The sequence below is a fragment of the Battus philenor genome, unplaced genomic scaffold, assembly GCF_028537555.1.
Source record: "Battus philenor isolate CCGP_79_NKW_IND1 unplaced genomic scaffold, ilBatPhil1.0.hap1 SCAF_11, whole genome shotgun sequence".
Taxonomy (NCBI): Eukaryota; Metazoa; Arthropoda; class Insecta; order Lepidoptera; family Papilionidae; genus Battus; species Battus philenor.
This window is the reverse complement of record NW_027181673.1, coordinates 15,276,185-15,297,949: the sequence shown is the minus strand read 5'-3', so window position 1 is coordinate 15,297,949 and position 21,765 is coordinate 15,276,185. Positions and strand designations below refer to the sequence as shown.

Genomic DNA, 21,765 nt, shown 5'->3' with positions numbered 1-21,765 from the left:
TAAACATAAAAGCCAGAGAAAAACTTAAATATAGATTACGAAAAAGCAATAATTTTTCGGGATACCATCGAAATTTTCTCCATAAAAAATATACAGAAGAAACTTAATTTAATTTAAAATTATCTAATAGGTCTTATTTCATTAACATTATGCTATTTACATTGTCTTCTTTTATATTTATTTTTGTAACGAAATACACGATCCCGACATGCGTATAGCATTTTGTGCAATAAAGAAATATTGATTTAATCTCTATTACATGTAATGCTATTTTTCATGACTCAAAGTTTTTTATTTATAACCGAACTAAATATAAAACAAGACAAAAAGTTGCAGGAAATTATTTAAAACTTTTTCTATTGTTTAACCCCTATAAACCCTAGAGCGCTTGTATTGTCAGTGTATAGTAACTAATAATGTTTTATGGCCGTCATAAAATAGATGTATTTATAATAGTTCAACTACTTTTTGCCCGCTACTGAACTCTTGAATATTTACGTAAAAACTTGCGCAAAAAACTAGGAACAAAAAAAGCTTTTTCAAGTCGCGCGTCCTCCATTTGCGCAATAATGGGGTACGTTGGAGGCGCGGTCTGCGCGCGCGCCGAATTGCGTTCCACCAATCAATGAACGTCTCGCTACAGAGTAAAAAAGCTAATGTCAATACTTACAAAGTAATATTTTTTTAACAATAGCAATTGTTAATCTTTTTAACCGCTGTTATACACTGTTATATAATAACAAATTTTATATTGTAACACCAAGTTGTACTCCCGCTATAATTAAAAATGAAATACTAAAAATATTTGGCAGATTAAATAATAAATGTTGGTCTACCTCAAGGCACGAAGATAATATATATAATATAACAATTCATAAACATTCATTTGAACTCCATTTTGTTAATGTTTTGTTAATTTGGTAAGTGCAGAAAATGTGTAAAAATGAAACAAGCGTGATCCTTAATCTAATGCGTTATAATTAATCTGGCAGCACTAATATCATCTAGATGACGTCACGTCAAGGCTTCTGCTTGATCACGTGTGCGAGGTCGTACTTGCCGCGCACGCACTTTAGCTTCACGCCGGGACAATCTTTTACCCTGGAACGGAAAATAATGATATATCAATACTACTGAACAACAATAAGCTCACGCGCCGTCACAATCTTTGTATTTGGTTCACATTTGGTCTGCGCACCTATGACCATGTTTCTAAATTTAATGAGAAATACGTAATAAGCTCAAGCGGTTGCCGAGTCGAATGCTCGCTGGAATGTTATTACAGTTATGGCTCTATTCTTCAATAGTACTTAAATTTTAGTATTTGTTGTAATTTTTATTTCTTGTTAGAGCTATATTGCTTTGTTCATGACTAGCTTGGGAGCTTGCTTGACTCTTATTGACATAGTTCTGAGTTTTATTATTTTGTATTGTATATTGTACTACTTTTTTTGGAGAATATAGAGCGACATATGAAATCGCCCACGAGAGAGACGATGCTTATGTCCAAGTGGCGGGTGCATGGAGGTAAAGCGCTGAGGGCGCTTAGCCTAAAACCTCTTAGCTAAACTCAAGGGCTCCTGGGTTGGGATCCCAAAATTGGGTTTCCAAAGTATCAATTCGCTTTCGTTCTCTGTCCTTCTGTTCACGTATCTACGAAGTAAATTAGTAGTGGAATGCTAAGGATATTAAAATACGAATCATTGCTGCCTTCGCCTTTAGCACCATGAAGTAACGTGGCCTAAACACCTTCTAGAGGGAACCTTAATTGGATTTAAGCTCACGCACCTGCCAACGCGGACCAGCACGATGTTGTGCTCCTGCAGGTTGTGTCCGATGCCGGGCACGTAGGCTACCATCTCGCGGCCGTTGGACAGCCGCACCAGCACGCACTTGCGGTTCGCCGAGTTAGGCTTCTTGGGCTTCCTTATAAGGGTTTTTAGCACCACACCCTGGGTAACAAATAGTTAAACATATTTAAATATATACTCTTTTGAATATAACCGTAGCATACTTTTTGATCTAACCACGATGATAAAATAGTGATTGATTGTTGTAACTCAATTTAGACACGCGGCTTCACCAATTAGATAACAGCAAATTAGTGAGACGCTTCCGTAATTTCAGGCGCCATCTCACATACCTTAACAACTTCAATTCGTCAATGTGTACACGCTTTTCTACACGGTGATTGTTTATAGATGTAAAAACTTTAAAGAAGTAATATATATATATATCATTTTCTGTCAATTAATGTATCGCAAACTATACCAATATATCGATATTTTGATAAATAACGTTGCAAAATTACTTTCTGATTACTAAATATTAAAATTAATTAAAGTTTACTGTCTGACCCAGCCGACTATGTACTGCTAAAAGTTATTGGCTTAAAATTGAAGAAATAAAATAATGAAACCTACATCTGAGTGATCGCTTTATACAGGGATGACTGAAACATTCTTGCTGACAAGCGAAATGTATATTCTTTCCTTTAGTTTTTATATCTATAAAGAAACAACGTACACAGTGTTTACATTACACGAAGTATATTTTCTGCTGTGCAGTTTTCCTGGCTTTATTATCATTCGTCTTCCAATCTTTCTATGATATAGAAAATTAAAAACATATCTCTCTCATCGTCAACGTCCGTTAAGGCGAAAAGAAGATAGAGACTCGTCTCTTACTTAGCTTAGTCACGTTCTTATCCGATTAAATTACAGTAAATTTATGATTGAGATGTGTTCGTAATTTCCGACGCCACGCCATATAACAATCTCAACTGGTACATGTGAACACCGCTTTCTTTACGCGAATAGACACACAAACTACACGATGACTCGTTGAAAGCGATAAATTGTTCTCGGCTTTTGTACGAGTTGCAAGATGTAACATTTATATATACAGCTAGCTGAAGCAATACAGCGGTTCCGGCCAGACTTGCTATGAACTTGCTTTCAATCAAAACGACACCCGCGACGTACCTTGGCATATGGGTTTCCGTTGAGTGGATTCCTTGACTTCCTCTTCTTGATGTGCGGCCCAGTCCTGTGCATCTGCGCGAGGGTAGCCATGGCGCGGCTTACGAAGCCCAGGGGGGACGTTGGCAACTGCTGGATTGTCGGTGCGATGGTGTGCGGTATGGCTGAGAATTAAATAAAAAAATTCTCGTTGTATGCATATGGAAGAGTAAGAGAATGTAAGGTACGATAATGACAAAATAAAACAACTTGACAAGTATATTACTTCTCAGAAGCCTGGTCGAAACAAATACAGGTTATCTTCTATTAAGCGATTGCATGTAATGGCTTCCAATGTTGTAAAATTAAACAGACTTAACAGAAGTCTCTAACAGAGCTCTTGAGCTGCACGGTCTCCAGGAGGTGCCCGGACCAATCCAAAACATAAAGACGTCCATTGACAAGACCTTTTTAGAAGTCTTTAGAAGATTTTAGAAGTGAAAGGCAGTCTAAGTGTATAGTGCTTAGTTTGTGACTTAAATAAGTTTAGCATATTTAAAAAAAACTCAGTTTATTTTTAAATAAATTTGTATTTCTCGATAAAATTGTCAATCGCTTTTAACAAGCACTGCACAAGTATTTAATTGATTTTTTTTTCATTATATAAATCGCACAACCGAATAAATTTATAGATATTTATTTGATAAAAAGAAGTCGACATTTTTTTCGTTGCACGCGTTTTGTTAAACTTGACTTAAATCAAGTTAACCAACAATTAACAGCGACTAATCGTAGGTCAAAATTAATTAGTCATCCGGACTCTAAGAGTTAGGTATGCAGCGCCTTATTAAAAAAATATTTGCACCCTTTCCCAAACAAAACGGTCCAAATATCAACCGTTAGTTATTGTGCCGGGGTGTACTTGAATGGCAGGTGGCAGAGACGGCAAATACGTTGTCGCTTCACGGATTATCCCATAAATAGTGGTAGATCGTCTTTCATATTTCGAAGGTATATTATTGAAAATTCGTATAAATAACTTTCAATCTTATCTCCACGGCGTAAGGTATTGAATACAATGTATTTTAAATCTACGCAAAAGTGTGTAAATTTACATGTCAATACGTCGTTCCTTTAGTTTTTAACAGTGGTTTACTTTTAGGAAACAAATAAATGTTTGTATGATATTGTGTCGAAGTGAGCAAGTATCTTTTGAAGCTATTCGAAATAGAAAAAAGGACTTTAATGATTTTTTTTTCTACTTTGTACTTATACATTTGTTAGGATATTTGAACAATCACCGCGGAGGAAAGACGGCAATCTGCAGAATAATCAATCCGCTACTGAGTTTGTTTCTTTCAAAACAGATGCGGCAACAACATTGTCTAGACCGAAGTTCAATAACCTCCATAGTGATTCTTTCAAAATTCGATTCTTACTCCATCAACACATGATGCACATTCTTCTCACCACCACACACACTATAGATGATGATTTGTTGACGGCCTTGTCATGTTAAAAACAAGTTAGTTTCATATGTTAGCTAATAGACAGTGGATTCTTTACATTCTCATGACGACACTGCTTCACTGCTTTATGTCGAATCATTATAATATAATATGTGCACCAGTACTAATCATCTCCTGAAATATGCGAGGGGATTGGAAGTAATAAAGTTCAAGCCATCTTTCCTCTAATATCCCGTGTGCGTCTTTTTAACCTTTCTCTCTACCGTTTCGCCGCTCACATATCTCAAGCGGTGATCATTACTTCCACACTTACTAAAGCCTTGAGTCAAAGTCAAAATTATCTTTATTCGTATAAGCGTAACTGTCGATGGTTTTGAATCGTATAAATTATCTTAATATCAAATACTATACTCCTCTGACCAACAACCCTGGAAACCTGGTTGAGTTCCGCGAGTCGGTAGGCAAATAGGTCAACCACCAATAAATTCTGAAGGCGATATTTATTTTTCAAAGTTTTGCTAAAGAACGTTCAACTACTGATGGTGCTTACAAATCGTTCATGAAATTATATCACTCGAGAAATTCAATCCTACGCATTTTTGTCACTCGTATAATCTTTAATATTATATTTAGATTTGATTTTTATTAACGTTTACATTTCACAATATATTTGAATTTCCTTATAGACAAATCAGCAATTTCATTTGAAAGTTTGTTATAAGATCTAATACAACTACCCTACAAGGTATTGCTTATTTTATGAAGCCCAATGGTGGGCACTGCGAGCTTATTCTTATTTTTAGTTTAAATTATTATTTCTTTTTAGCTTATTTACTTTTGATGGTACACAAGATTTGTTGGTTGTTGTAGTTCGGCCGGAACTTCTGCACCGCGCGTACAACGATTCCGATACAAACAATAAAGTAATGCAAATAACATCGCATTGATTCACCTTCTCTCTTAAAACAAATTCTTAAAGTACCCTACAGATAAACAAGATCAAACGACACAATTCATAATAAATTTTATCGAACAACCTATATCATTATTTTTCTCTCATAGAATTTTTCAGCGCGGTTATTATATTTTTAAATCTTTTGATAATATAGTCAGCATGTGTGGCGTTCACACTCGGTACCGCTGGCTACTACAGTCCCAATATTTGTATGTCATATCATTTTCACGCGTCCGAATTCGAAATTCGAACGCCAATTTGAATTCAGAAGCCATCAGTGCTGTGATCGCTGCCGTTATACATGTGTGAATAAATCTTCTTCGATCACCCGTGGCTATGTTCCTCGTCATGAAACAGCGGACGAATACGCGCTCGGCCGGTATCTCACGATATAGAAGCTTTAATCTTTACTTCATCAAAATATACCAATCAAGCAATGTGCGGTTTTAATTTATATTAATCATTTTTTAGCTAATCGTATGAATATATAAATTATTTTTTTTCCTCACAGAGCGATTAGCTTCTCGCTATGTTGCCTCTTGTTTGATAACGGGAGTAGGAATATCGAACTTGCAAAGAACTTAAGCAGTTAATGAAGTAGGAGATAGCAATAGTTGCCTCTGCACTAACTATTAAAGACATATCCTGTGGCAATGGCTAAAAATCATGTTTACATGGAATAGGGAAAGAAAAATTATATATATATATATATATATTTAAATATTACATGTGACCATAGCCAGTAAGATTAAAAACAGATAGCTCAGTACAAAAGTAAGTCTGTTCAGGGTCATCCTTTCAGCTAAAGAACCTCTACCGTAGATTTCCCATAAGAACGGTTGGTAGCGGCCTTATCAAGAGATACCTATGTGGGTATATACCATAATCGCCACGCTTAAGTGTGTCGGTGTTGTGGTAGACAGGGGACGCTGCTGCTTCTAATTCATTATTTAATTTTGTGTTTAGATTTCGTATATAAATTCCGAATATAGCCCTTTCTACGGTTCGTTCAGACCTCCGCGATGACCGGTCAGCGCTACTCAAATGCAGCGACATCCCGTCACCTTGTTTCCAGTCTTCAAAGTCTCTGCTCTTGAGAAATCAAGTTGTTAACCTGAGCGTACCATGAAATATATAATAAAAGTTCGACAACTTTCAGATACAAAATGGCAACATTTATAGATTTTTTGTTGTTATATCAATTGAACAAGCAACACAATCATATTGACTATTTCAATCGCTGTATATGGGCGATAGACTGTCAGACAAACCTCTATTTACACGTACAGACGACCCCATTCTGTACGCGGAGCTGGGCGGAACGTCCCGTTGTGGGAAACGCATTCGCATGCATTGTGCGGGCAGCGGGTGTGTCAATTAAGCACGCATCGCCGGGGGCGGTCGCTATGCGTAGCGGGAACTGCGCGCAACAAAGGGGTTACGCGGCGGGTCGGCCGGTGCATCGCGACGCAGCCAATGCTGACATAACTGCATTTATAACTGTATCGAAGTGGGTTTTAGAATAAAATCGCGTATTGAACAAGCATTTTTTTATATCACGAATAGATGCATTTTCTACGTCGCCGGGCTTGAGTTGCCAAAGGCTGCTAGTCTTTACTTTACCTCTATTTATTATTAACCTCTAGAGTTGCCTCAGGGAGGCAAGCTTCAGATTACCGATCTCGGTTAACAGAGGGAATAAAGGAGAAGAACATCGCCCCAATAGTTAGTAAAAGAGTGTCGCCAGACATTTTTGCAAAAAGGTAAATAAGAAAAACCATACGAAGTAAAGTAAAAAAAGAACAAGAATAATGAAAATAATAAGGATGATAAAATTACTTTGATATAGATAATGAAAAATATGAATTAACAATAAATAAGTTATTAAGCAAAAATAATAATAATAAGCGTAAAATTGTAAAACTCTGAAAGGTAAGCGAAGGAAGTGAGGCGATCTATGGAAGTATGGAAAGAAATGAAAGACATTGTGAAGGGAATTAGAGGAAAGAAAGAAAAACATTGAGAAGAACGAAAGATGAGTATAGAAATCAACTAAAATTATTAAAAAAAATTACAATGTGAATGAAGATCCTGTCCACCCATGATAGCGTTTCCTCACAACCAAGTAGGGAACTCCTTGGTTGTGAGGAACCGTAGTTCGGGCTGAAATATTACTATACTATTGCGAAATCACGTAGCTTTCAGGTTGCTGAGGCCAACGCTCCATGGAGTTTGGACTGGGTGCAGCAGCCACCTAGAAGCGGCTTCGGTACGGACGTATATACGATAGGTCACACAAGAATTTTGATCAGAGGATGCCCGAGAGGGCTGGGCCTCGGCTCGATCAATTGTTCGATTATCATTTATGTCTAGACTAGTTAAATACAGTACACCATATTTAATTAAAAAATTGCTAGTAGCGCTAGAAATAATTGTCATCTCGCATTGCAATAAAAATAATAAATTATTGCAACGTATACCAAAGTAACCACTTTATTTATTCATTAAATGTGAAATAAATAAATTATGTGATTGTTAAATACTGTCCGATGCAGCTGCTAAGCGACGATATAAATTTGAAGCGCATGAACTGTCAAAAGTTCAAAACGCACTGTTCTATGCGAAAAGCTAAATAATAGTAAAAATTGTGTGCGTGCGAGTGTAATAAGAAACTTGCATGAAACCGGTTAAGATTCTCAAGTGATGACGTCATCCAGGAGCACCGGCATACATTTTTTTAAGTGTTTGAGCAGCGGTAGCTCAACGGTAGAGGACTGAAACATTCCATCTTAGCTCGCTTGTCCGATTCCCCGAATACAATCTCTTATAATACACTTTTTCCGTTTTATTTATACAAGATTATCACTGCTCACAAGTTACCCGAACATGGGCAGCGGTATTCTCTGCGTACCATAATACCGCACTGCAATTGCCAACCCGTCTGCCAAATCATTGAAGAAGGCCTATTCTTGCAGTGATAGATGATATAGATTTAAGATACACAGTTCTTAAATCAAGGCTTGAACAGTGTTATGATTCTAAAATTGTTATCTGAATCGTCAATTATTAAAATGACGTAACATGAAAAGCTCTGTACTTATATATATTCAATCAGCGGATCTTGCGTTACTTATATAAAAGTGTTAATAACAGTATAAATAACTCAAACAAATATAGTAAACGAAAATTCAAATTATCTAAACGAATCCAACATCTTGGTTTCAAGGTGTTTATATATAAGATTATGAATATTTTATTACAATTTATTTTATTTATGAATAACGTTTCATGAAGTTTAAAATAAACATAAGATGCTTACTTTTTGAATTGATTTATCTAAAGTAATATTACAAATTAGCTCTTGACTTTTGTATACAGTTTGTTCCTGAAGAAGTGTCTGAATGTGGAGTGTTTGAAAGTAGAGGCAAATTACAAATATGTCATAAGATAAATGCGTATTATCATATATTGCTCTTCAGAATGACGTTCGTTAAGCAGATAAAAAGTATATATGATCGCCATAATTGTGTATGAACACTCTGGCATATTTCTTGGTCACTGTTGCTATATTAGCTTTTATAACAGCTACCATAAAAGTAATATCATAATGTGAACTTGCCTTAATTTCTACAAACAGCGCCAAATATCACTGCGCTTTGACATTCGTGATGTAGATGTATAGAGGATTAGTTCCCAACAAACGACGGAGCGACACACGCCGGCAGAATGTAGAACTATTGTTACTGATTATTTAACAAGCTTTCAGTCTTTTGTTTTAACGCAGCATTAATTTTGAAGTTCTTCATGGGCACGAATAATCAAGCATTTGGCAGAGTATCTCGTGCAAGTTCCACTAGAGTTGTCGCAAACCACGCACCTTACAAGCCTTGTATATTAACATTGAAAAAGATATCGCCAATTTGAACCCAGCGATCTTGCGAACAACAATTCAAAATGACGTAAATTATGCTAAGCTTGGGAAGTGCCACTTGAAAGACATCTATTTTTCAATTTAATATCATCAATCTTACACTTATAAGTAAACTGTTTTCAACAACAGAGCTCTTTTCTTAAATTTATAACAAAGTGACTGCTGGTACAAATTATGACATTACTTTCGCACCATCTGTGGCCTGATAAGGTAAAGCGCGAAAGGCGCTTAGTCTAAACCTCGTTTAGATATCCTTACAGTTCTTAGGTAACCTAGCAGCGCGAGAGCTTTAACAGGAACCTAGACTTTGACCGTTACATCACATTAGATATTTACGGATTACGAGGTCATCGAGATATCAGATCGCTTAGGCGGGCGGTTTCTGCAATACGGAAAGCCTCTTTAGAGATGAGCATTAGAGCTTTTGCTGTCGTTCAATACGTGTTTAGCACCACCTCGACTTCCGACCAGAACGTCGGCTGGTAATATTATTACATTTATTATTTATTTAGTATTACACACACTACAAAGATTGTGTTTACATGATTAGTTTTTTTTCAATAGATGTTGGTTTAGATTATTATTATTAAACAAATACTGACGAAGGACATGAACGCAACTGAACTGATCCTTATCTGTTATTAATAATAATACTAATTAGAATATATCTCAGTAAATGGCGTCTGATTGATCAATGCGCTTAAATCGAATGCGTCTCTAATGCTGTCACGATAGCTTGTATAAAAACGCCATCGCTCTTTGTACATTATATGAACTTAATTAATTGTTATAATTGTCTGTCCGGCTGAGAGTAGTGAGACCGAATTGATTTGGTGTCCGGTCCGAAGTTACTGTCCGGTCGGGTAGTCCCGTGGGACGTCGTCAGTCGCATCTGCTAGCGCAAGTAAATATCTATCGCTTGCCGTAAGCTACAGGCGGAAGCGATTTGCATTAAGAAAGGTTTTTTATCCGAGGATTTATGAAAGGACAAACCGTTTCCTTTCTTTAAGTCCCTAGCAGAAATATTCGCCATCTACCAAACGAGTTGATTGCTAACCCTCAGTAAGAGGAGATTTATCACCATGAATGTAAATCACACGTGTATTTCCACAACAACGCCGGGAAAACCTAATTATATTAAAACTATAATTCACACGATCTTCATGTTCTTAATAGTGGTCTTTATTGCAGTGGTATTTATTGCAGGACAATTCGTAGTCATTGAATAAAAATATGAGAAGTCTTAACCTAAGCGTATGTATATAACGCAAAGTGAACTCGCTGGCGCTCGTGGCCCGCGCCGCGTTTACTGTACCTGCTCTTTTTGCGGATTATAATCCGTTAATAGCGGGCATTGTGCGCAGATGACGGGCGCAGATTAAAAATGATCCCACCGCTGACTCCCCGGCGCTCGCAAAAACTGTCGCGCGACAATGGGCAAGAGTTGCAGCGCCCGCCCCTTCCCGGAACTCCAGATCATAACTGAGCGCACCATTTGTATAACTCTATCGGGCACGCGTTAGGTCTGTGCACACGGCTCACGGCCGCATGTTACATACAAAACAAAAATAATTTATGCTAATTATATTCAGGGGTATATATACCGTACTATACTATTTTATTTTTCTGGGGGGGGGGGGGGAATTTTACATGGGATACCCTACAGTTGTGAGTATACCATAAAGGTCATGCTGGAATCCTACCGCTTAAAATCGCTTGAAACTTCGAAACAATTTCGAATACTACCATTATAGTTTAAATGGCGCTGGCCACTGTTTGGTTTTAACAAATGAGCGGTAAATCACCACGAGTTCGTCCCCAAGGCTATGTTAAGGAAGTTACAGTTTCATATGAGGAGCTTTACTCTTCTCTCTCGTTTCTTCTTCACAGTCTCCTTCTATAACATGACTTTTTCGCAGGGAGATACTAAAAAGAAACTATGTAGAATCAAATAAAGATCCTATATAATGGCATACGTCAATGAAAGCTTCGAGAGTTTCAAACGCACTTTGATCTGAGAGCTCATAAAGCTTTTAATTTTCACACAACTGAAAATGTGTTTTTTATCATTATTGTTTATAAGATAATGAAAAGTAGTCCGAATCTTTGATCCAAGTTTTGTACATTATAAATAATTTTTGCGTTAATATTTTGCTTCATTTTTTTAAAATAATAAAATTGATATAAATTAAACAATATATTTTGAATAAAGCATATCGTTGAGTGTGCACCTGGTTTAAGCAGCGTACTGTCGCTTGTACTCGCTGCGCCGATCGTCCCCGGCACTTGCACTTATGGCGGGGCAGTCGTCGTGCAAATAACAGTTTTGTTCCTGGCTAATCCCCGCAGGACTGTTGCGAGACATCACAAATAAACAGGCTTCCGAGAAGGTCCTTCGGTTGGGAGCTGGCGTGGGCCTTTTTTAGTTGACTCGAAGTTTATTCAAACTTGCCCACATTGTTAACACCATAGTACACGGAGCTAATTTATTAGCGGTTTAATCCTTTTTTGGGGTTTTTTTTTCCGGAATCAATTGCAAATTTACTAAGTTCGAATATTTATTATGTGACAGATCTTATTACAGTGTAAAGAATTTTTAAAACAATAACACAACTCGGAAATTAAAGTATCTTATATATTAAATACATTTGTGACAGTGAAAACTTCGACTAATTTAATTTATACTATCATTATGTGGCGAAGAAGATTCTTATGAAAAAAATTTCCGCCCACAAGGTAGACAGGCGACCTTGACTGATAAAGTTGTTGGAAGACGCTGGATGCAAGCCGCTTTCATCGGGTCCTATTGGAAGTCCATGGGAGGGGTCCATCTGGCAATAGATGGCCTATTGCTGACATCACGATGAAGATGCAAAAAAGTCCGTGTATGTAACCGCAGCAGCCACGCTGTAGGCCAGTGCGACCAAAATGGCGGACCCGAGTTGGTCATTACATACTGTGTACGAACTGTATCGTGGTCATGTGCATAATGGTCCTGGGTTTGGGCATCGCGATATTTGGCGTGAGCACCACTCGTGGGCATCAGCGTCTATATCATAAGTATAGGCGCGACGCTATCATGAAAAACATCATAATACTGGAAGCATTATCAGCATCGGCAATCGGCACCATCGCAAAGATTTAATTGATGTTGCCATCCTATGCAAGTGTAACAAATTAAAATTCTTTTGACCATACAAACCACAGACTAATTAAAAAACACCTGACAATGGCTGTCAAACATAGCTGTCAAAAATAAAACATCTTTACCTTAAATAGGTAATTAATAAATCGCATCTGTATACGTTTATATAAAACACAAAGTCATGTTTGTACAAAGTTGAACAGCATTGACCCATATGTGATTTTTGTTTTTGTATATGCCTCCTTTCAGAATAAGATAATAAGCATTAATTACATTATGATATATAAAATAAATAAATTAAAAACATTACCACCACTGCAACGTCAGTTAGAATGAGTTTAACCGTGTTCTAATGTATCTCAGCTAGATATTACTTATTGTTGTGAGCAAAATATGAAAAATATTGTATTGAAATTCTTAAAACACTAAATAAACATTCACTCCATAATACGTTATATTCACTTATTTTATCTATTAGATTGCGTCAGTGGTAGCACAGCAGCTAAGACAGAATTTTGATCGTGGGTCGCGGCATCGATGCCCAGTATGCAATCTTAGATAATTCAGAATTTGTGCATTAATGAGATTGCTATTGCTCACAAACAAGTTTCCAAGGGATAGGTAGCAGCGTCCTCTGCTTACTATAGCATTGCACTGCGAAGCTAACCGCGGTGATTATGGTATATCTATATATCAGAACAAACTACGGAAAGAAAGATGTATTGTTTGAACGAGCACAGTTGTACAAAAACCTACCCAATGATTTGAAGTATTCAGTTTATCAATTCGCTCGCTTTTGAAAAACAGTTAATATAATGTAATATAGTATGTCACATTTTTAGTAACTGTATATAAGTTTTATGCGAGTAAATTGTTTACATCCAACCATACCATAAATATATATTTTTCTATTGTATTTGTTTACTTGTTTGTCTATATTAGTTATATATGTCTTGCCATAAATTCTGTTACTGGTTGTTTACATATGAATTTCGAACATTAGCTTCTACGGTAAAAAAATAGACTTCTTTACCGCCATTATTGTATATTTAGAAATTACTTATTTTGAAAATGGAGTGGGACACTAAGAAGAGAATAGGATTGCAGTAACTGCACTGTACAAAGTAGGCAAGGAGCCAGCCGACATTTTTGATTTATTGAAAAAGCCTGGGGATTAGCCGAATGTTTGTGTATCGTACCATGCGAAGGTTCACTGAAACCATGTCTGTTGATGACCGCGAGAGATCCGGCCGACGGCGATCTATTCGGACAAGCCAGGCCGTTAATGCAGTCAAGGCCAGAATTCGTCGAAATCCCATAAAGAAGCAGAAAATCCTTTCCAGAGAAATGAAAATCCCACTGAGGACACTTTTTCGGATTATCTATCAAGACTCTAGGGGCTTACAGGAAATACACAGGACATACCTTAAATAAGGCTCTATAACAAAAGAGAGGAGAAAGATCACAACAGCTGTTAGTTCGATTCGCGGACGAAAAACACAGAGAAATTATTTTTACCGATGAAAAATTTTTTTCAATAAAGGGGCACTATAACAAAGAAAAGGTTCGACTAAAGAAGCTTCCGAGGTAGCGGCCAAAATTCAGCGAGACCACCGTCCAGCAGATGTCAAGGTTTGGTGGGGTGTCTCCTACCAAGGGGTTACAAAACTCCATTTATGCGAAAAATGAGGAAAAACTTCAGCTAAAGTGTATCAAGATACCGTGTTAGAAGCGTTAGTTAAACCTCTCAACAACACCTTATTCAAAAACGAAGCGTGGACATTCCAAGTTTCAGCCCCGGGGCACAAGGCGCGCACTACCCGAATTTGGCTTGAGCAAGACGATCCAGACTTCATAAAGGCTGATGATTATCCTTCGGCTAATCCGGACTTAATCTCTTTGGACTATAAATTGTGGTCTGTGCTAGAGGACATGGTCTACTCTAAGCGTCACCTAAATTTTGCGTCTCTAGAAATATTTGGAGACAGCAGTGACCAAGTTTCCAATGGAAACCATTCGTAAATCCATCGACGAATAGCCCGACCGTTTAAAAGCGCGCGTTGAAGCTAAGGGTGGACCACTTTAATAACTAGTTTAGTACATTAACATGTCTTTTTCACTCTACATAATCACATATAAAACTTTAAAATATATTTTTAAGAAAATATCGGATATTTTCTTTGTTACAGAACTTATGGTTAGACTAGGTAAAGTTTGGGATTTAATTTTTTTTGTATTTGTTTTCGATACCTCGTCGAAAGCTTTGGTTCGAACGTTAGACAAAGCTGTACGTCTAAAATATTTCTCTACTGGCCTACACAATGGCGTAGTCGCCACGTGAAAATTGCGAAGGTATGAGGCGAAAATCGCTAGTCATTTTGCATTGTGTCATCGAACTGACCATCAAAGGCTTTCACGGCAGCCGGTAATGAACGTGCGAGCGCACACAAAGTGCACAAAGTGCACAACAGGCACAATGCGGCCGTGTGGTCATCGCGGTGACGCACGACACCCTCGCAACCCTTTTGTACGGATGGTAGCGTTCGCAGATAAATCATTTATACAAACAATTTATTATTTACTATATATACATTGTAATGTTTTAATATATACAAATAAATAAAATCGGATTGTCTGTCTTTAATATTAAAATAACCGCTTTTTATTACATGAATATATATATGTATATATATATATATATATATATATATATATATATATATATATATATATATATATATACTCGTATATAAATATACGATAAATAAGTAAAAATTAAATTTTTTGTCTGCCTGTCCTTCTGTTTAATCTTTGGAATAGCTGAACTGATTTTGACGGCACTTATACTGGCAGAGAGTGGATAGAATAAGGAGTAACTTGACTACTTTTATTTTAGAAAAATTTTTAAACGTAAAAAAATTTGTATGTTATAAATTTCGCGCAGACGAAGTTACGGGCACAGCTAGTATTTTATAAAATACTCATATAACATGTATGTAACACCTAATTTTTTTTTGATGAAGTATTTATTAATTCAAGTTATTTTAACTTTAAATCAATGATGTCACCACTCGTGTACACCGTGAAGTCGAAAGAGCCTAACTGTATAATCTAATGATCTATCTAACCACATTGAACTGAGGTTTCAAAAGCTCCCTAAGATTTCAGATAGGCCCACGACAAACACATTCGGTTTTTTTCGTAACCACTTCTATATATGCCTTCAATATAATAAGTAGAGGAATGAAATCTATATTATCATAGACTTTTTTTTTAATTTCACTAAATCTTTCAAATTTATGTAATCATGTATTTATTTCACAATTATATATGTACATAAGATATTGTATATTTTACCATCATAGTTACAAAAGATAATTATGTTATCGTAAACTTGGAATGCTAAAAACCAATTCTTGAATGAATACAACGAATTGAAAGCTACACCTCATAAGTAGTAACCTCTACAGGAATATTTGCCAAAAGAAAAATCGATGTTAAATTCTGCGATGATAAATAAAGATTCACTTTTCCTTAAGTCAGTGCAACTTATAGATTTAAACATTTGATTAAATTAAAGTTTATAACAACAACGACATTTTTTATTATTATTAATCGACCAAATATCTTTTGTTATATTGCCTGGAAAATTGTTAATGTAATATTTATATTTGTCTATAACTTTAAAAATGAATGATAGATAATAAATAGCAATGTGTCCACAATGATTTTGCTGACTGTACCGTTCGTAATCCGGGTCCACGCGGAAGGGTTTCTCGCAAAATACAGGCGCGATATCAGCAACCCTCGCTAATACGCTGACCGCACGCGGCTCAAGCCGTTGTCGGTCATATCTCTATCAGCATAACGATCACAGCGGCGTGCACGGGGCGCTGCAGCTGCTAAATCCAATGCAGATGCGTTACCATCACCGCATTACGGTGCCGGGGACGTTGACAGTTATTGGAAATTGACATCTTCCTATATACCGCCGCCGCCTCGCGGGACCATTTCGACAATGCAATATTATACTTGACAGTTTCTTTTTCATGCCAACAAAACAGAGACACATTTGATGAGAAAGATAACATTTATTTATTTTATTATTTATTTTAATCTATTATAATTCTGACTTCAATCTACCTCGAAAGGTGTTATAGTTAGTAGTAGTAAGTTCAACTTACACTCTATCAGACATAGCCTAAATGAAATCACAACAATCAGGCGACATCACCGCCAAGGATTTCTGTAGTTTCAATATTCGTTTATTGAATAACAAGCGTTTTTCCGTCAATTTACTTTTGGTACGCGCTTTCATTTTGTAAATGGCAGTCCAATAATGTATTGCGGCAATTTATTAAAAACCTGATTCCGTTTATTACAAATGAATTAGAGAATTTTTGCAGTCTATACTGTAGTGCAGCCAGCTTTTCACGATGCCTTGTAAATAAAAATACACTATGGACGTCCCCTATGTTTTGGAATTTATTGTAGTTATTTGTAAACGTACAAAATATTATTTTTAGTATACCGTGAGGCCGCTGTCGGAACATTGACCCTTCAAACCGCTTCCCCGAGCAGGTGCGCGGCCCCGAGCCGAAAGTGGCTCGGATGGCTCTCTTCCGCAAAACGAATATATTTCCAATGGCCGCACCGTTGCATTGCACACAACGCATCCTGCATCCACAGGACATAACTAACAACAGCAGAGCGAGTAGCGTTTCATCTTCCTAGCGGCACAAGCGGTGTTGCAGCCGAGTGTGAACGCAAAACTCAGTGCGAGGCCTTCATTGAACTTTGAATCCCAAAGGAATTTTTTATTAATCATACATACATATGAAATAATGCTAAAACAGTAAGGAAAAGCGCTTACATGTACAAACAATTATTATAATATAGTTCACTAATAGTTAAATACCTACTACTAATTTTTGTATTTTAAATTAGCTCCGGACGCGGGCGGCGCAAGAGCGGTCATCGTGGCGTTACTTGCAGGAGGCCTATGTCTTGCATTGGTCATCTATGTGCTTATAGAGCGATGAAGGTGATTATAATAACATGGTTTTATTTAATACGTCTTGAACAATTATCAATCAGTCATATCAAAATAATAAATATTTACTTTTTGCCCGTACATTACCCGAGGCGCAAAAGTAATGTCAAGATGTTAACGTGACTTAATTTTTACAAATGGCGCCTAAAGTTGTTATGCTTTGATTTTTATGATTTATATGTATAGAGAATTACTTATCAACAATTGGTCGAGTACATCTATATCCTAAATGTCACAGCACAGTGATATTGCTGCAGAAGACCTGTAGGGAATAATCCATTCTGCACGACTAAGAACGGTTATCGATAGAATCAAAAACCTGATCCGTGGTAGTGGACGAAGAAAGTTATGAGTGCGCCCTTTAGCCTCTTACTGACCCAGGAGACCGTCGCGAGCATTAGATAATTACATTTAAGTTTAAATATATAGAAACGTAACTTCTCAACACCCGCGGATTTACCCTGAATGTTTTGAGTCTATCATGTTGGTAAAGAGCGGGTACAGTGCTCGGGGCTTCAAGTAGGCCTCCTTGTAATACATTGGCGTTTACCAACACTGCTTTGGTAGCCCATTCTAGAAAGAAGGTGAAGCTCGCTCTTGACAGGACAAAATCCTTACATAGGTTAGAGAGAGTGAGAGAGATATTTAGCTGTAATACCTCTCACTCTTAACTCACTCACACAAATTCACTATAATTTTATTCCTTCTTATGAATATCCTTCTATAAACCTAAACATGTATTTTAAAACATAATAATTATTAATTTTATTGTGTAGAATAGCCATGTTTTTATAGTATAAAAAAATTATTTGCATTGCAATAAGGTTCAATGCTCCTAATATGAATAAACCTTGTTTAGTAAATATTATAACAGAAAAGTTGTGCAGAGTTTGTTACAATTTGTAATTGTAAGCTGTGGGTTTCAAATAAAAATTCAAAATATCTTATCTATTCAAATAGGCATTTACATTTACTTTTGATTTTTTTATTATTTTAAACAAAAGAAGTAAGCTATCACCGGTTCAGAGTGCTAATCTGCTAAGCCAATCAGAAACTCGACCATTGCGTTTATTAAGTTTAATTTAATTATGTTTGATCTATAGTCATTAGAGCCCATTGATGCCCACTGTATGGCATAGGCCTCCCCAAAACATATCTATAGGGCAAATATACCATAATCGCCAAAGTTGGCAGGAGAGTTGGTTATCGCAGTGTGGTATTATGGTATGCAGAGGATGCTGCTGCCCATCCTCTGGAAACTTGTTGGTGAACAATGGCAATCCTATATGATTAATGCACCAAGTGTGAATAATATAACATTGTATTTTGGGAATTGAACACATTCCCTACAAGTAAAAAAAGGACCAATATTTAGCTACTTTCGCACAGTTATGAGAGTTACGAGACTCTGTGTTTGGCACTAATCGGTGTAACATTACTCCTGAAGATGCCCCGTGGAGGGGTGAAACACATGTTGAGTAATAAACAAAAGTAAACACGACTACCACTGCATGTGCAGAAGTGGCTAAATAGTGGTCCTTTTCTTATTTAAGATGGACTTTTGCGAGGTAACGCCTGATTCCTTTAAATACATTTTCTACAATCACAAATCTCAATCCTCTACCGCTACTACCAATGCTGTTTGATGTATATGAGTCAACAAACAAAATTCCACACATTTTAATCAATTAAAAAATCATTGTAAAATTTGATTAATTTAATCAATTAATTATTTTAGATCAAAACCTAAGAAAAGTTGGCTGTGAGATATCTTGAGAAATTTTATTATATTTGCATACATTTAAGAGTTTTTGGTCTGCGGTACCACAAGAGAAAGTACACTGAGTGTAAAATCAATAATATAGTTACTGCTCATTAATGTTACAAAGCAAAAGTGTCACATGTACACTTTTTTAATAATTTTATCTGTGAAATTTAAATAATGAAATACATTAAAATAATGGCTTTGTAGTAGTATTAGGTTAGTTAGCCTGCCTTGGCAGCTGGAGGTAATCAATACTCCGAAAAACCCATTTACTGTGTGCAAAATGGATAATTTTAAAACTTTTAAAAGTAGTAAAGATATAGTTTTAATCAAAAATTTCTAATGGACATAGCATTATAAGCATTTTAAGTCTGCAATTAAAAATTTAATATGAAAAGTCACATTTTTTCTCTCACTACATTTTTTTCAAACTTTTGGTAATCGGCCTCTATTTTCTTTAATATTTTTTTATGGCTTCCACTATTGGGTGCCTTTCGCACCCTTAACTTGTTTGGGATTAAGGACTCTTTAGGCAAATAAGTTCTCTATAATATTAAAAATGTATATATATATAATAATGTATATGTATGTATGCTTGGCTAGTGCTTGGCGCCAAAAATAGACGCACAAAAAATAAATATTTGAAAATATTTCTCACAACAGTCTTATCACAGCTTATATACAAGAATATAGTTTATTATTTTAGTAAATATGTTAACTATATTGACTAATTTTATAAAACATAATAACAACAGTTATATTAAGATGATAGTTTATACCATCATGTATATAATATTAGTAAATACCTGAAATCTGAGAGCACTGCAACCTTATGCCCGTAGTCAGAAGGGAGAACCCTCTTCTAATAAGATTCATCTGAAAACAAACATAAAATAAGGTTAAGAGGAATACCTCTTAAGATACTCTATTTCATGTTTAATATAGTATGTAGTCATATAACTACTATTTCGTATAAAGAAAACGTACCTTTACTCTTAACAATATATGTAATTTCTATTCAAAAAGATAAAAATAAATAAAATAACCTCTTAATATTGACAAAATTATCGAGTTCTGACAGTCGCAGCTGAAACTGACAGTTACCAGTTCGTTACTGCAATTAAATATTTTATGAACATAATAATTATGTATCTTAGAACTTTAAAATTTATAGTTTATATTTATACACAGTCTATTTACATTTATACGAAAAAGCACGAAGCTGCTATATTTTTCATAAAATGAATAGAGTTGTGTTTTTAAATCTAAACATATAATTATGTTTGTTACAAACGTAACACAAGATGTCGCCGTAAGAGTTTATGATTTGGTTACTATCCGCCAATAGAGGGCACCACATTTTTTGTGTTAATAAACTTTAAAACTGCTTCCATTATCTATGCTATGAAATGCATCTGGTTTTTTAAAGTATTTTGTTAAATTTGTTTGTTTTCATGTATGCTGACGTTCAATAAAGAGTTAAATAAGTAATTGACATATGAAAATTATTAAAACATTTAAAAATTGTCTATTTTAATGGGATAAATATTATAGCTTGGGAAAGATATTACAGGTATATCTACAATGGTTTTTGAATCGCTATCGACGACAGCTTCAAGTACTGTGATTAATATAGATAAAAAATAACTGAACAGTAATTTAGTTAGAAACTAAGTTAAGAGTTGTTAACCATTTTTTATTTATGTCAACATAATTATATTCGCTATGGAATATCCTCTTCTGCGTTCGAGTGACGTCAGGGAGGTTTAGTTTCGCGTTTCGGAACGTCGAATGTTAAGTGGGTCAGAGTAGCCCCAACATTATAGTAAAGTTTTTGAAATAGATCAACAGTAAGAGATTAAAACCTTTTTATAGAAAAACGCTAGAAGGTTATAAATAAAGCTTTAAAAAAGTGAATGTACGGACAATTAATGTATTGTCCAAAAATCAATGATTTCGGAAATAATAATATAGTTATGAAAACCGTTTTCAAAAATCGTTAGAATTTTGATTTTTTAATAAACACAGTTTATTTATAGTATAGATATATATATATCTGTGTGTATATATCAAAGTTTACACAATTCTCATAAAATACGATTGAATTATAAGTTGTGACGGGATCGTGCAAAGTTTTATGGGGTCGCTTCTCGGCTTTAACATTTATATTGGATTTTTTACATAATCCCGGCGCGTGGCGGGCCGCCGATTGTAAAGTTTTTTTGTCTAACCGAGAAGTCGGAACTGCTTGAGGTAATATAGGCGACGACGTGATGGTCATCATCTAAGATTACTTACACTTTTATTTACGAGTACTATTAAAAGAATAAAAAAAGAAAAAACAAAATGTGTCAGGAAAAATGATCAATTTTAATTTAAAAATTTAAAAAATAATAAAAAACGGAGATCTTTATCCAATGTGTATTGCCAGTGATGACATCCGAAGCCGTCGCGTGATAGATAGCGATGGACCTCATAATAAGGCTC

The 21,765-nt window shown here is 35.7% G+C and overlaps 1 protein-coding gene across 1 annotated transcript; it reads right to left on the bottom strand.

Annotated features, from left to right (window-relative positions):
- Positions 1–965: 965 nt before the first annotated feature.
- On the bottom strand, positions 966–20,352 carry tko (technical knockout). The gene is made up of 5 exons (XM_068773190.1): positions 20,266–20,352; positions 20,085–20,154; positions 2,985–3,145; positions 1,789–1,952; positions 966–1,101 (listed from the first exon to the last, which is right to left on the bottom strand). Exons 2-5 carry the CDS (start codon positions 20,152–20,154, stop codon positions 1,020–1,022), a joined length of 477 nt encoding a protein of 158 aa, XP_068629291.1. The 5' UTR covers positions 20,266–20,352; the 3' UTR covers positions 966–1,019.
- Positions 20,353–21,765: the final 1,413 nt, after the last annotated feature.

Bases quoted from the DNA above. Each gene is read 5' to 3' on its own strand.
- tko (XM_068773190.1), bottom strand. From the start codon at position 20,154: ATGAATCTTATTAGAAGAGGGTTCTCCCTTCTGACTACGGGCATAAGG. The intron at 3,146-20,084 runs GTATTTACTAAT...TTTAATTCTCAG, and splicing joins GCAGTGCTCTCAGATTTCAG to CCATACCGCACACCATCGCA. The intron at 1,953-2,984 runs GTACGTCGCGGG...TTTGTTACCCAG, and splicing joins ACGGAAACCCATATGCCAAG to GGTGTGGTGCTAAAAACCCT.